Consider the following 15,511-nt stretch of genomic DNA (forward strand, 5'->3'; position numbering starts at 1 on the left):
GAATTACAACGAATGATAAGTTTCGTTTTATTTTACTGCATGTGATATAACGGAAGCATCGCTAACCCAGTGCATCATTTATTATTGCATCTCTAGCTGTACCTGATGTATTAAATCCCTACTTGTTACACTGATGAAGTTATTGCTATTTGTATTTGTTTTTGCTGGGAATTTTGTATTTTGGACCTCTTGCCATGAAGCAAGGGTTGAAATCATTCTCAGGTCAAATATTACTGAAAACCGTTTTCAGAGATGGAAGGAGCCGTTCACGCCAGCGAGATTTTCTGACCATTTACACCCCGCTGCAAGCACTCAGCCAAATCTCCATTCACGGCAACATGACCAGAAAATCCTGCTGGATTGAATGGCCGTACGATTCCGCCCATTACATCAATCAATCAAGCCTATACATTTTTGTTGCACTCACGGGGTTGCTTTTTGGAGGGTTTTTTTCACACATCTACCCCCTCAATTGGATGTAAAAGATCCCATGGCACTTTGGGAAGAAGAGCAGGGAATACCTCCTGGTGCCCTCCATGTTCAATATTTATCCTTCATCCAACATCATGAAGACAAATTGGTCATTTGACTCATTTCTGCTTCTGAGACCTTACTGTGCGCAAACCGACTGTCACACATCCTAAATTGTAACCGTGACTCTACTTCACGAGCACTTCATTGAAAGGGGTGGCACGGTGGCACAATGGTTAGCACTGCTGCCTCGCAGCACCAGGGACCTGGGTTCGATTCCGGGTTCGATAGGTGACTGTCTATGTGGAGTTTGCACGTTCTCCCTGTGTCTGTGTGGGTTAGCTCCCAGTGCTACGGTTTCCTCCCATGCTCCAAAGGTGTGCGGGTTAGGTGGATTGGTCATGTTAAAATTGCCCCTTAGTGTCTAAGGGATTATCTTAGGTAAATGCATGGGGTTATGGGGATGGGATTGTGGTTGGTGCAGACTCGATGAGCTGAATGGCCTTCTTCTGCACTGTAGGATTCTATTAAGTACTTCAGTAACTGTGAAGAGCTCTTAGGATATCCAAAGGTTATGAAAGGCTCTATATAAATGCAAAGATGTCTTTTGTGTAAAGAAGTCAGGTAGGTTCAAATTTGCATATTCCATATCCTATGACTTCTGGTTTGCTGAGAAAATCCTGGAAATAAATACAAATGAAAATTGGGTATTTTATATAATGCAGGGTGATTGGCTCTGTTGGTCTATTGGGAAAGCAGTGGAAACAATGATTACTGTGCATGCGCACCAATTTTCTAAACAGTAAATTCACAATGAGCAGTGTTAATACAAATTTTTCCCTGGTGAATAAAAATCCCTTTTAACCACACTTGCGTGACTCCCAGACCTAACTGAGGGCTATTAAAGAACGGAGTAAAACAAACAAAACAAAGTGGTGACAATTTTCAACTAATCGCTGGAGCATAAAATTGACGATACAGTTGAGTGATTGTCATGCAATACGCTCGATTTTTAATTCCATTGCGATGAGTGGGAAATCTGGCAGTTTCTGTATAGGTGCCTTGACTGGAAAAACATCGGTGTTACTCCCTGGCTGAGAACAACGATGTGAACATGAGTCGATATCCAGTGGTGTCGAAATTTCTTTGCAGCCCTACAATACCTGCTGTGTCAAACGGTCTGAACAAATTGAAGTCACCGCATGATAGTATGTAAAGTTTGCTACCATTCCTAGGTTGCTGCCTGTGAATTTTCAGCTTCTTGTCTGAATATAAAACAGCCATTCTGAATGTTTTACACAGCGATAATATTATTGCGTTAACTTACTGCAGTTAATAATTGGGCCCTATGCTTTCAACTAAATTGGATGGCACTAACGCGACTTCTAAGTTGTTGGTGCTGAAAATTTAACTTGAAAATTGATGTTTGAAAAGCCTATTATTTTAGATGACTTGCGGACAATGTCATGGAATTCCCTCCAGGGCAGAAAATGTTGATCCAGCGGAAGGAACTCTTCAGTTATAGCTAATAAAATGAAACAAAACTTTCTCCAACTTATAAATCAAAGAAAAAGGTTTAATAAAGAAACTTCATTACTCCAACACTTGAGGCCTCACCATGGGCCATTCCAAGCTCCCACAAAGCCCAGTCAGCTGACCACCACATCCTTTTGTCATTGGTTACATAGTTTACTGGGTCAGCTGACGCTTACAGCATGTTACCATTGGTCACTACAACAGATCCAGTGTTATCATTGGTTGCATTCTAAGAGGCCATGCGGCCCATTAAGTCTACACCGGCTCTCTGACAGAGTAACTTACCCAGGCCTTCTCTCCCGTCCTATCCCTGTAACCCCACACATTTCCAATGGCGACTCCACCTAACCGACACATCTTGGGACACGAAGGGTCAATTTAGCATGGCCAATGCACCTAACCTGCACATCTTTGGGCTGTGGGAGGAAATTTCAGCACCCTGAGGAAACCCACGCAGACACGGCGAGAATGTGCAAACTCCACACAGGCAGTCTCCTGAGGTCAGAATTGAACCTGGGTCCCTGGCACTGTGAGGCAGCAGTGCTAAACATTGTGCCACCAATAAATGTGTTGTCATTATTATCATGATGAAAATATTGTCCTTGGCCAACTGAGGCCATTCTATGGGTTGCAACAGACTTTAATAAATTGTACATTGTTAGAAGTTTGACACATTATCCAAATCTGGGCCATAAAAACAAATTTCGATCCTGATCTTGGGTTTTTTGATTGGTTTCTTGATATCAGTCAGGGAAAGTAAATCAGTGCTATTATTTTTTTTTACCACATGGCAGGTTGGTTAAGAAGGTTAAGGCTCATGGGATACAAGGAGAAGTGGCTAGATGGGTGGAGAACTGGCTTGGCCATAGGAGACAGAGGGTAGTGGTCGAAGGGTCTTTTTCCGGCTGGAGGTCTGTGACCAGTGGTGTTCCGCAGGGCTCTGTACTGGGACCTCTGCTATTTGTGATATATATATAAATGATTTGGAAGAAGGTGTAACTGGTGTAATCAGCAAGTTTGCGGATGACACGAAGATGGCTGGACTTGCGGATAGCGAAGAGCATTGTCGGGCAATACAGCAGGATATAAATAGGCTGGAAAATTGGGCGGAGAGGTGGCAGATGGAGTTTAATCCGGATAAATGCGAAGTGATGCATTTCGGAAGAAATAATGTAGGGAGGAGTTATACAATAAATGGCAGAGTCATCAGGAGTATAGAAACACAGAGGGACCTAGGTGTGCAAGTCCACAAATCCTTGAAGGTGGCAACACAGGTGGAGAAGGTGGTGAAGAAGGCATATGGTATGCTTGCCTTTATAGGACGGGGTATAGAGTATAAAAGCTGGAGTCTGATGATGCAGCTGTATAGAACACTGGTTAGGCCACATTTGGAGTACTGCGTCCAGTTCTGGTCGCCGCACTACCAGAAGGACGTGGAGGCGTTAGAGAGAGTGCAGAGAAGGTTTACCAGGATGTTGCCTGGTATGGAGGGTCTTAGCTATGAGGAGAGATTGGGTAGATTGGGGTTGTTCTCCTTGGAAAGACGGAGAATGAGGGGAGATCTAATAGAGGTGTACAAGATTATGAAGGGTATAGATAGGGTGAACAGTGGGAAGCTTTTTCCCAGGTCGGAGGTGACGATCACGAGGGGTCACGGGCTCAAGCTGAGAGGGGCGAAGTATAACTCAGACATCAGAGGGACGTTTTTTACACAGAGGGTGGTGGGGGCCTGGAATGCGCTGCCAAGTAGGGTGGTGGAGGCAGGCACGCTGACATCGTTTAAGACTTACCTGGATAGTCACATGAGCAGCCTGGGAATGGAGGGATACAAACGATTGGTCTAGTTGGACCAAGGAGCGGCACAGGCTTGGAGGGCCGAAGGGCCTGTTTCCTGTGCTGTACTGTTCTTCTTCTTTGTTCTTTACCCTGAGTGGGATTGAAGAAAATTTTAATGCTACCCTTGCCGCAATGCTAACGTTCATCCAACTCTCTAGAATGGAGCTGAATGTGAAGGATCTGAGGGTTAGATTTTTACCCTCCCTATTTAATATATTTTCACAATTTTAAGTGGGTTAGTTTAGTGTGATTTTCGCACTTGACTAACGTAATTGCTTATCTGTCAAAGCCTTTGTCCTGTTGAGGCAGTTGTTTGATGTTCCATTATACTTGACTGATGCTATTTATGATGGACTCTAAACTGCTCAGTGTTTGTATATGCAGATTTATCGTTTACAGGTAGAGTCATTTTTATTTCCCCGTTAGATCTTCAACCTGTTAATTTCCTCTCCAGGGGGTCATTTGTTGCTAAATTCGATTTACTCTGACCGATGAGTTATGTTGTCCAATTGATCCAGTCAGTGCTCATGCATGAATATCAAGAGCCAATTCAGTGACTGAGGGGAAGAATATTATTTAACCAAGCCTGATTTGGTCTCACTCAAATTACAGGCCAAGGGCAGGCTTTTTTCCAAGGCTTTGGCACTTAGCCAGTGGCAACAAAAGGCAGTCAGAAGATCATAGTGCGTAGGGAAACAGCCACCCGGCTGTGTTTTTCTCTTCATTAGCCAGTTAATGGCTGGGGAGAGCATGTCCACCATTCAATTAATCAGCTGGTGGGCCAACAGCAGTCCTTCATCACTGAATCAGCACCAGGAAGACTTTTTTATGTAAGTGAGAGAGAGAGTGCTCCAAGATGGAGGCAACTTCTCTCCAACTATTTTACAAATAAAATTTAACATCGAAAAAGTCCTTAGCAACTAGGCCACCATTGTGGAGGATAGCCAGAATCAATAGAAAATGCTGGAAAAACTCAGCATGTCTGATTGCATCTGTGGAGAGAGAATAGAGTCAACATTTCGAGCCTGCATGACCCTGCCAGGAAATCAGCACTGAGCTGTATAATGTATACAAATGCGCATTTAAATGTCATTAGCGGGCCCGAGACTGAAATCTCCCAGCCTGCTAGCCTCTCCCCCACCCCCATGCCAGGAGTGTTTCACTCCAGCGGGGTTTACAGCAGCTCCGCACTCCTGGGAAACTGGTAGCCCGACCCCGCTGGAGTGAAGGGGGGCCATTGAGGCACCCTAGTAGGTCGGGGGCGAGGGATACTGTGCCCCCTGGGCATTGCCAGCTTGGCTGTGCCAGTCTTCCCTCTAGCATTGCCCAAGGGGCAAAGTGGCAATGCCCAGGGCATACCTTGGCACTGCACACTGGGCATCACGCAGTGTCAGGGGGCAGGGCCAGAGGGGAAGGCTCTATTGGGGGGGAGGGGAGGGGTGAGGCCTCTGGGGGCCTTGATTTATTAATTAATGCCACAAGTAGGCTTACATTAACACTATAATGAAGCTATTGTGAAAATCCCCTAATCGCCACACTTCGGCGCCTGTTCGGATACACTGAGGGAGAATTTAGCATGTGCAATGCACCTAACCAGTATGTCTTTTGGATGGTGGGAGGAAACCAGAGCACCTGGAGGAAACCCATGCAGACACGGGGAGAACATGCAGACTCCACACAGATAGCAGCTCAAGCCAATAATCGAACCTGGGTCTCTGGTACTGTGAGGCAGCAGTGCTAACACTGTGCCACGGTGCCGCCCATATACCTGAGGTAAAAGTCAACCTCATTTATAGTTATGGCATCCTATACTCGCATTGATGCTTGGCCTCAGTTTTTAACCCTACAAATGCATGTTTTACTATCTGGAATCTTATGACTGGATGTATGAGATTAGACGGGTGACACAGGCTGCGTTGCGAAGATGCAGAGGACTTGAACAGACGTCCTACACAGCGCAGACCCTATCTGGCAACCAAGAAAAGTAAGTTAAAACAAAGTAAATAAATTATGAAGCTGGGTTGAAGCCAACAGTCACAACATTTGTCATACTTGTCAAATCACACTGCTGCAGCAAGGGAATTCAACATTCGTGAAAGACCGGTGTGAGAATGGAGAAGGAGTCTGTCTGGAAGAAAATGCCCAAGACCAAATGTCAGGAACATTAATATTGGAATTGTGCTGCATGAGAATACATGCTTCAAGTTGCTAACTAAGAGCAACTGTCCCCAACTGGGTAAGTATTCGGACTTCATTACAAGAGTATAAAGGGGTGTTGTGGACATTGGAGTCAAATTGGAAGAGTCTGTGAGGGCGATCTTGCCAAAAAATTCTAAGTGCCGAATGAGCATTTTTTGGGCGAGCTCCCACTCGCAGTCATATAGCACTTGGGGGAAAAAAATCCCAAATGTGATTCTCGCCAGCAGGGGAAGTGGGCGGAGCCTTTTCATGCTGGGAAGCTAGTTGCTGTGTCAGGAATGGGTTAACAGTCCTTCAAATTAAGTCCTAATTTGATGTCAACTATTCAATAGAAGTCACTGATATATAAAGGCAGAACTGATTCGCCAGAATTCTGGTTCCAGCACGATTCAGATGAAGATCGTCCCATCGGTACAGGTCCCCTCTTCCCCAATACTGGTGCCAATGTCCCATGAATTCAAACCCATTCCTCCCACACCAATCTTTGAGCCACGCATTTACCTCCTTAATCTTATTGACCCTGTGCCAATTAGCTCGTGGCTCAGGTAGTAATCGTATAACCAAGGCCGTAGATGGGGCTTTAAATTAAACAATGGGGGGAGGGTTCAGTTGTATGGAGAATTAGAAAATCAAAGTTAGAGAGGGTAGAAGGTTATTGATGAGGACTTTCAACTCATTAAAGGAGCCAGGGGAGCTCAGGAGAGGTTAGTAAAGTTTCCAGACCACATAATACAACAGAGTATAGAAGGTGGCAGGAATCTAACCTCAGCCAGAGCGAAAATGCTGACAAGTATGAGACGAGAAGTGGTCAATGCATGACTGAGGGTGTTTTACCTAAATGCGCGCAGTATATGGAAAAGGGTAAATGAGCTTGTTGCGCACATTGAAATTGGCCGGTACGATGTTGTGGGCATCTCAGAGACATGGCTGCAAGTGGATCAGGGCTGAGATCTAAATATCCAAGGATATGTATCCTATCGAAAGGACAGGCAGATGGGCAAAGGTTGCATTGTTCGTAAGGAATGAATTGAAATCGATAGAAGTGATATAGGATCAGAAGGCATAGAATCTCTGTGGGTAGAGTTGAGGAATCGCAAAGGCAAAAAGACCCTGTTGGGAGTTATGTACGGGCCCCTTAACAATAGTCAGGATGTGGAGCAGAAAATAAATCAGGAAATAAGAAAGGCATATAAAAAAGGCAATAATCATGTGGGACTTCAATATGCAGGTGGACTGGGAAAATCAGGTATGTAGTAGTTCCCAAGAAAAGGAATTTGTGGAATGTCTATGGGATTTTTTTTGGAGCAGCTTGTGACAGAGCCTACTAGGGGACAGGCAATTCTGGATTTGGTGAATTGTAATGAGGCAGACTTGATTAGGGAACTTAAGGTGAAAGAACCCTTAGGGAGCAGTGACCATATTATGATATAATTTATCCTGCAGTTTGAGGGGGAGAAGCTGGAATCAGATGTAACTGTATTACAATTAAATAAAGGTAACCACAGAGACATGAGGGAGGAGCTAGCCAGAGTTGATTGGAAAGGGAGCCTAGCAGGGAAGACAGTGGAACAGCAATGGCAGAAGTTTTTGGGAGTTATTCGGGAGGCACAACAGAAATTCATCCCATGGAGGAGGAAACATGCTGAGGGGAGGACGAGGCATCCGTGGCTGATGAGAGAAGTCAAGGACAGCATAAAAGCAAAAGAAAAAGCATCCAAAGTGGCGAGGATTAGTGGGAAGCCAAAGGATTGGGAAGCCTTTAAAAGCGAACAGAGGACAACTAAAAAAGCAATAAGGGGGGAGAAGATTAAATATGAGTATAAGCTAGCTAGTAATATACAAGAAGATAGGAAGAGTATTTTTCAATATATAAAAGGTAAGGGAGAGGCAAAAATAGCCATTGGACAACTGGAAAATGAGGCTGGAGAAGTAATAATAGGAAACAAAGAAATGGCAGAGGAGCTGAATAGTTACTTTGCATCAGTCTTCATGGTGGAAGACACTCGAGGGATGCCAGAGCTCCAGGAGAATCAGGGGGCACGGATGAGTGTAGTGACCATCACTAAGGAGAAGGTTCTGGGGAAACTGGAAACTGAAAGGTCTGAAGGTGGATAAATCACTGGACCAGATGGACTACACCCCAGGGTTCTAAAAGAGATAACTGAGGAAATTGTGGAGGCATTGGTGGTGATCTTTCAAGAATCACTGGAGGCAGGGAGGGTCCCAGAGGACTGGAAAGTAGCTAATGTAACACTGCTGTTTAAGAAGAGAGGGAGGCAGCAGACGGGAAATAGTAGGCTGGTTAGCCTGATTTCAGACACTGGCAAGATTTTAGAGTTCATTATTAAAGAGTACTTGGAAGTGCATGATAAAATAGGACTGAGTCAGCACGGCTTCGTTAAGGGGAGGACATGTCTGACAAATCTGTTAGAGTTCTTTGAGGAGGTAACAAGGAAGTTAGATAAAGGAAAACCAGTGGACGTGATTTATTTAGATTTCCAGAAAGAATTTGACAAGGTGCCACATAGGAAACTGTCAAATAAGTTAAGAGCCCATGGTGTTTAGGGTAAGATCCTGGCATGGATAGAGGATTGGCTGACTGGCAGAAGGCAGAGAGTGGGATAAAGGGGTCTTTTTTAGGATGGCAGCCAGTGACTAGTGGTGTGCCTCAGGGATCGGTACTGAGACCACAACTTTTCACAATATATATTAACGATTTGGCAGAAGGAACTGAAGGCACTGTTGATACGTTTGCAGATGATATAAAGATATGTAGAGGGACAGGTAGTATTGAGGAAGCAGGGGGGCTGCAGAAGGACTTGGACAGGCTAGGAGAGTGGGCAAAGAACTGGCAGATGGAATACAATATGGAAAAGTGTGAGGTTATGCACTTTGGAAGGAGGAATGGAGGCAAAGACTATTTTCTAAATGGGGAAATTCTTAGGAAATCAGAAGCACAAAGGAACTTGGGAGTCCTTGTTCAGGATTGTCTTAAGATTAACATGCAGGTTCAGTCGGCAGATAGGAAGGCAAATGCAATGTTAGCATTCATGTTGAGAGGGCGAGAATACAAGAGCAGGGATGTACTTCTGAGGCTTTATAAGGCTCTGGTCATTCCCCATTTGGAGTATTGTGAGCAGTTTTGGGCCCCGCATCTAAGGAAGGATGTGCTGGCCTTGGAAAGGGTCCAGAGCAGGTTCACAAGAATGATCCCTGGAATGAAGAGCTTGTCGTATGAGGAATGGTTGAGGACTCTGGATCTGTATTTGTTGGAGTTTAGAAGAATGAGGGGGGATCTTATTGAAACTTACAGGATACCGCAAGGCCTGGATAGAGTGGATGTGGAAAGGATGTTTCCACTGGTGGGAAAAACTAGAACCAGAAGGCATAACTTCAGACTGAAGGGACGATCCTTTAAAACAGAGATGAGGTGGAAATTCTTCAGCCAGAGAGTGGTGAATCTGTGGAACTCTTTGCCGTAGAAGGCTGTGGAGGTCAGGTCATTGAGTGTCTTTAAGACAGAGATAGATATGTTCTTGATGAATAAGGGGATCCGAGGTTATGGGGAAAAGGCAGGAGAATGGGGATGAGAAAAATATGAGCCATGATTGAATGGCGGAGCAGACTCGACAGGTCGAGTGGCCTAATTCTGCTCCTATGTCTTATGGTCTTATAGTCTGAAGGGGCCACAGGTGGCACTATTAGTTGATGGAGAATTGTGTGTGGAGTTGGATGAAAGAAATAAAGGTATTTTATGAAGAAGCAGAACTTGTGTCTCCTGTACTCTATGGCAATGGAGGGGCTCAAACATGCTGAGCTCTAGGGGCACCATTGTGCAGGCACCCTGATCTCCCGGTGCACTGCTTCTAGTTTGTACACAGTGCACTGGGAGACCTGTAACTCTGTCACTCCATCCACTGACACACCTGGACTTTCCCACACCCACCCAATGCAAACTACCCCCTCTTCCTACCCCCCCAATAATGCTCCCTGCCCCCCTATCATGGGCCTGCCCCTTTCCCCAGGCCCTGCCCCTTGGCACTGCCTGGTGCCTGGTGGGTTGTGCCAGGGTGCCAGGTTGGCAGTGCCAGGGTACCAGGCTTGGCACGACCCAAGGGGCACTGCCTGCCCTGTCCCCGACCACTAGGGGGGCTTCACTAGCCTCTGGTCCCACCAGCGAGCCCTTCACATCAGGTCTCCGTGGGTAGAAACCATTCATGCTTCTCGCCGGTGAGGAACTTGACCAGCGAGGGATAAGTACTAGTAACTCCGTCAATAGCATCTGGGACTCACTTATGATATTTAAATCACCCAATGAATATTGAAATCGGGCTGGCAGATTTCGCTGGCAGAATGAGGCTGGCAACATCGCAAGAGGTGAAAAGTCGGGCATGAACCCATTTGTCACTTTTTGCCTGATCTTCACACTGATCAACCAACATGATGAGCCAATAAGAGCATCCCCTGTGTCCTTACTCTGCAAGGTTGGAAACCAATCTGTCTCTTGCTACTGGCTTGCTTCAGACTCATTCTTTTCGCAACATGTGAGTATTGGAAGTATGTGTATATGGGAAAGACTCTTCAAAAATCATCACAATAGTTAAAGCGTCACCAGAACTGCAATGCGTACATACTGGTTTAAGCTTGTCCAATAAAACCTTGATTTCACCCATGGTTTCAAACCAACAGCGAGTTTTTGCTGTCACTTTATTGAACAGAAATGTGTAGTGTTGCGGCAAAGATAGATCGGAGACGACCAAAATATCTTGATGTCAAAATGGCCAGTTTCCAGTGATTGGGCATTGGACAGCAGCAAAAGCAAAAACCCATTATGCCACATCGACAATTCAGAGGAAAGACCCATGAGCTTTGATATGTCTGGAAACAAAACTGTGGAATAGAAAGGTTCAAAAACAGTTCGAGTAAAAATCACAGGGCATACATGAGAAGCCGCAATACACATTGGTACTAGCCTACTTGGTCAATGGAATGAAATTAAAGCCAATGCTAACTTTGGTATTGTAAAGCCATGCCAAAAATCAAGGGGGCAGCACAGTGGTTAGCACTGCTGCCCCGCAGCACCGGGGACCCAGGTTCAATTCTGACCTTGGGTCACTGTCTGTGTGAAGTTTACATGTTCTCCTTGTGTCTGCGTGGGTTTCCTCCAGATGCTCCGGTTTCCTCCCACAGTCCAAAGATGTGCGGATTAGTTTGATTGGCCATGCTAAATTGCTCCTTTAGGGGGATTAGAAGGGTAAATATGTGGGACTACAGGGATAGGGCCTGGGTGGGATTGTTGTCAGTGCAGGCTCGATGGGCCGAATGACCTTCTCCTGCACTGTAGGGAGTCTCTGATTCTAAGTTTCCTGCAGTAACTTTTTTTCAAAGGTATCTTTCATCCACTCAATAAACCATACCACATTATTTTAATGTGAATCACCGGCATTATAGGGCAACATGGTGGCACAATGATTAGCACTGCTGCCTCACAGTGCGAGGGACCCGGGTTCAATTCCCGGCTTGGGTCACTGTGCGGAGTCTGCATGTTCTCTGTGTCTGCGTGTGTTTCCTCCGGGTGCTCTGGTTTCCTTCCATAGTCCAAAAGATGTGCTGGTTAGGTGCACTGGCCATGCTAAATTCTCCCTCAGTGTAACCGAACAGGCGCCGGAGTGTGGCGACTCGGGGATTTTCACAGTAACTTCATTGCAGTGCTAATGTAAGCCTACTTGTGACACTAATAAATAAACTTTATATATTTCAACATGGTAACCACACACACCTGATTCGAATTTTGTATTCGCTGTATAAATTGACCTCTGTTTTTGGAGATTTTGAAGGTCAACTTATACACCGCGATCTATGGTATAATGTTTCCTTATAATGTTTCCTTATAATGTTTCAGCAAATGATCATCTATTCCTCATTACATGTTCTGTAATTCTTTGGCAATTCTATTGCAATCTTCAGTTGACATTTCTAAAATGTGGAATTTTGCTTTGAAACGGATCAAAATCAGAATTTTTGTTTTAAAATGGGGCTCTTCCAAGGGCTGTCTTAGAAATCAAGTACTTCAAGAAAAACTATTTGGCATGTATTACATCATCAGCTCAATGTCATTTTACCTCCCTGTCACTCGGAAAAGAAAAAGCAAGATACTGACACATGGGGGAAAAAAATTCTTTCAAGTTAAGTTCAAAGAATACTTCTGGATGTGTAAGTTTTCATTGAAATGCATTAAAATGGATTTATGTGGGCAGGACGTTGGCACAGTGGATAGCACTGCTGCCTCACAGCAGCAGAGACCCGTGTTCGATTCCTGGCTTGGATCACTGTCTGTGCAGAGTCTGCACGTTCTCCCCGTGTCTGCGTGGGTTTCCTTCGGGCGCTTTGGTTTCCTCCCACAGTCCAAAAGGCGTGCTGGTTAGGTTCATTGGCCATGCTAAATTCTCCCTCAGTGTGCCTAAACAGGCGCCAGAGTGTGGCAGCTCGGGGATTTTCACAGCAACTTCATTGCAGTGTTAATGCAGTGTTACTTGTGACACTCATAAATAAAATTTAAACTTTAAAACTTTAAAAACTGAAGGCAACCCTCACAACAAATAACTACCCTTGTGCTTAATTGTTGTCACCACAGATTTTCCTGTGGGATTTATGATATATATCATAAATTTAGCAGTTAGTGTGCCGATCACTTCACTACATTGTTAATTTGAGTGCCTTCTAGTCCAGCGGACCAGAAACAGAGCAGCCAATGTTCTGCCACATGTCATGATCTCACTCCCAAAATTTTCAATCTGTTTGCTTGTCACAGACAACGGTGTAGGGGCCACAGTGGCTGATGGCATCAACGCTGATCTGCTGACCAACAGAACATTGTTGTGGGAGTTCTTTGCACTGTCATTCTGACATGCCTCATCAGTCACTGAGCTCTGTTTGATGATTTTCGGCACCAGAAATGTGACGTGCTCACTGAGCAGCGGGTACATCGCCTTTCTCAACAGTCTCTCTCCTTCACAAAGAAGCATCCAGGCAGGGTCAGCCTGCTTCGCCTCTAACATAATTTGAAGCAGATTCCTGAGGAGAAATCCATTCCAGTCCACAAAAATTGAGGCCCTTATTGTCATGGGGAATTGCTTTGAAGCCGATGTTCATCATATGTCTCCATATTTCATATAATGTTCTGGCACCTGACTTGTGATAAAGTGTGAGTCAAGTTGCTATACCTATTTGAAAAACAAAGCAGCATGTGACGAGGGGTCAGGCTTTCTGGGAACTGAACAGGGTCAGGCCAACAGTTCAAAGGTTATTGATTTCAGGACAATAACTCGCTCCGCTATCGAGTCCGCAAGGGACAACCAAAGTTATTATTTTTAAATCGGAGCGTGAATACTGACAGTCCAATGAAACCATAATCACCATTGATTTGAAGAGGACAAAGCCACAATAATTAATTTCTCACTGTGGTTGGTGAAGGCATCCAGGCAGCTCACAGTGTGCTCCATCAGTTCAACTTTATAATGAATGTAGTGGCTATGATTATCAAAAATTCCCTCGGCCCTCGAACGGTGCCAGTTAGCAAACGTAACATGGCTAGTCAAGAAAAGAGGTAGAGAGAAAATAGGGAATACATCAATCATCAGGAAATTGCTGGAATCTGTTATTAAGGAAGTCTTAACAATGCATTTATAATATTATACTTATAATAATCAACTTACATTAAACTAATAAATAAGAATGCACTTAAAATAATAGTGGGTTCAGGCAAATTCAAATTTTCTTTTTACAGAAAGGAATATCCTGTTTGACAAATTAATTAGCTTTATTTCAGGCTTCAGCTGTTTTGTGGATAAAAGCAAATTACTGCGAATTCTGGAATCTGAATCCAAAAGAGAAAATGCTGGAAAATCTCAGCAGCTCTGGCAGTATCTGTAAGGAGAGAAAAGAGCTGACGTTACGAGTACAGATGACCGTTTGTTGATGAAGGGTCATCTGGGCTCGAAACATCAGCTCTTTTCTCCCCCAACAGTTGCTGCCAGACCTGCTGAGATTTTCCAGCATTTTCTCTTTTTGTTTTAACTGTCTTGTATTGGGTTCAGAGTCTGGATGAGTTTTATACATATCTCAGAATGCGACACAAGGTTGTACTTCCACTTCCCACCAGGTCTCAGTCATGCGGCATTGCAGAATAGTTATATCAGTGTTTACATCGGTATCATGTGCTGCTGATGTTAACCCTTCACAGTAATGAATAGATAAATAAGACCTAGTAGATGTACCTGGATTTCCAAAAAGCATGATAAGGGCACTTGGAGTTTGCAGTAATACATTGGCATGGTTAGATTGGTTAACAGGCAGAAAACAGAGAATAGGAATAAACTGGTGGATTGCTGAAAGGGTTGGTGCACAGAGCTTCAGCTATTTAACATTTGTATCAATCGCTTAGACAAAGAGACTGAGAGTTGTTGTGCCTGCCGCACAGTCTGTTTTAACCCTTATACGATGGACAAAGAATTGCGAGTAGACTTCCTGTTAGTACAACCAATATTTATTTAAAACACACAATCAATAATCACCCACCCAACCAACAATAAGTTATCTTACAGAAAATACAAAAGTTCAAGTCCAATACTAGACCTTGACTTAACTTTGCGTGACTGGCAAGGAGCCAAGCAGATATTGGCCTTTACCTGTGCGTTGGTCTCGGTCATCCTCTGTGTAGTCTGGTCCTTTGGTCTGGTCTGGCACTCTGGCTCTGGTCTTCCTTCTTGGCTGTGGTGGCTCTCCTCGTGCTGGTCATTGCTGGCGATGGTCACCGTTGTTGTAGCTCATTTGTGGGGTCAGAGAGAGAGATTCTTGGTTGCGCAGCACCCTTTATATCCCATTGGGTTTCGCACCCCTTTTGGCCATTGCCAATCAATCGATCAGGACTTGATCACCCTGATTGATAAAGTCCAATTGGGTGCCGCCACACCAATCTCTGGGTGTGTCCCCAACGGCCATGTCTGTAGGTGCTGGGGGCATGTAGGACACACAACTCCCTCCCAAATAAGGGGTTACGGCACCCCTATGTCTGATAAACAACCCAGTTTGACCAGAAATTCCCTTTTGTCCTGGAGATGGCCCATATCTGGTTGGTGTGGTGTGTGAGTGGAATCGGCTGCTGTCAGTGGTGGTGGAGGCAAACTCGATAGCGTCTTTTAAGAAACGTCTGGATGAGCACATGGGACTTAATAGGATTGAGGGTTATAGGTAAGCCTATATATAAGCCTTGGTAGGTAGGGACATGACCGGCGCAACTTGTGGGCCGAAGGGCCTATTTGTGCTGTATTTTTTCTATGTTCTATGTTCTATATCCTGTGTATTCAGTCATCTGAGTTGCAGCCTGTTTATCTCTGTCTTTTAGGCTGCAGCTTGCTGTTTTAGTTCTTGCCAATTGTCCCAGAGTGCTTTACAAATCGCCATTTTAGGT

At 44.6% G+C, this 15,511-nt stretch overlaps 1 protein-coding gene across 1 annotated transcript in view; it reads left to right on the forward strand.

Annotated features, from left to right (window-relative positions):
• Positions 1-1,585: 1,585 nt before the first annotated feature.
• csmd2 (CUB and Sushi multiple domains 2) overlaps positions 1,586-15,511 on the forward strand; it is a 1,866,499-nt gene continuing 1,852,573 nt past the window's right edge. Inside the window, exon 1 of the mRNA XM_078237109.1 lies at positions 1,586-1,679. Within this exon, the coding sequence (XP_078093235.1) occupies positions 1,586-1,679 (94 nt within the window). The remainder of the gene's footprint in view (positions 1,680-15,511) is intronic.

The sequence above is a fragment of the Mustelus asterias genome, chromosome 21 (genome assembly GCF_964213995.1).
Source record: "Mustelus asterias chromosome 21, sMusAst1.hap1.1, whole genome shotgun sequence".
NCBI classification, from domain to species: Eukaryota; Metazoa; Chordata; class Chondrichthyes; order Carcharhiniformes; family Triakidae; genus Mustelus; species Mustelus asterias.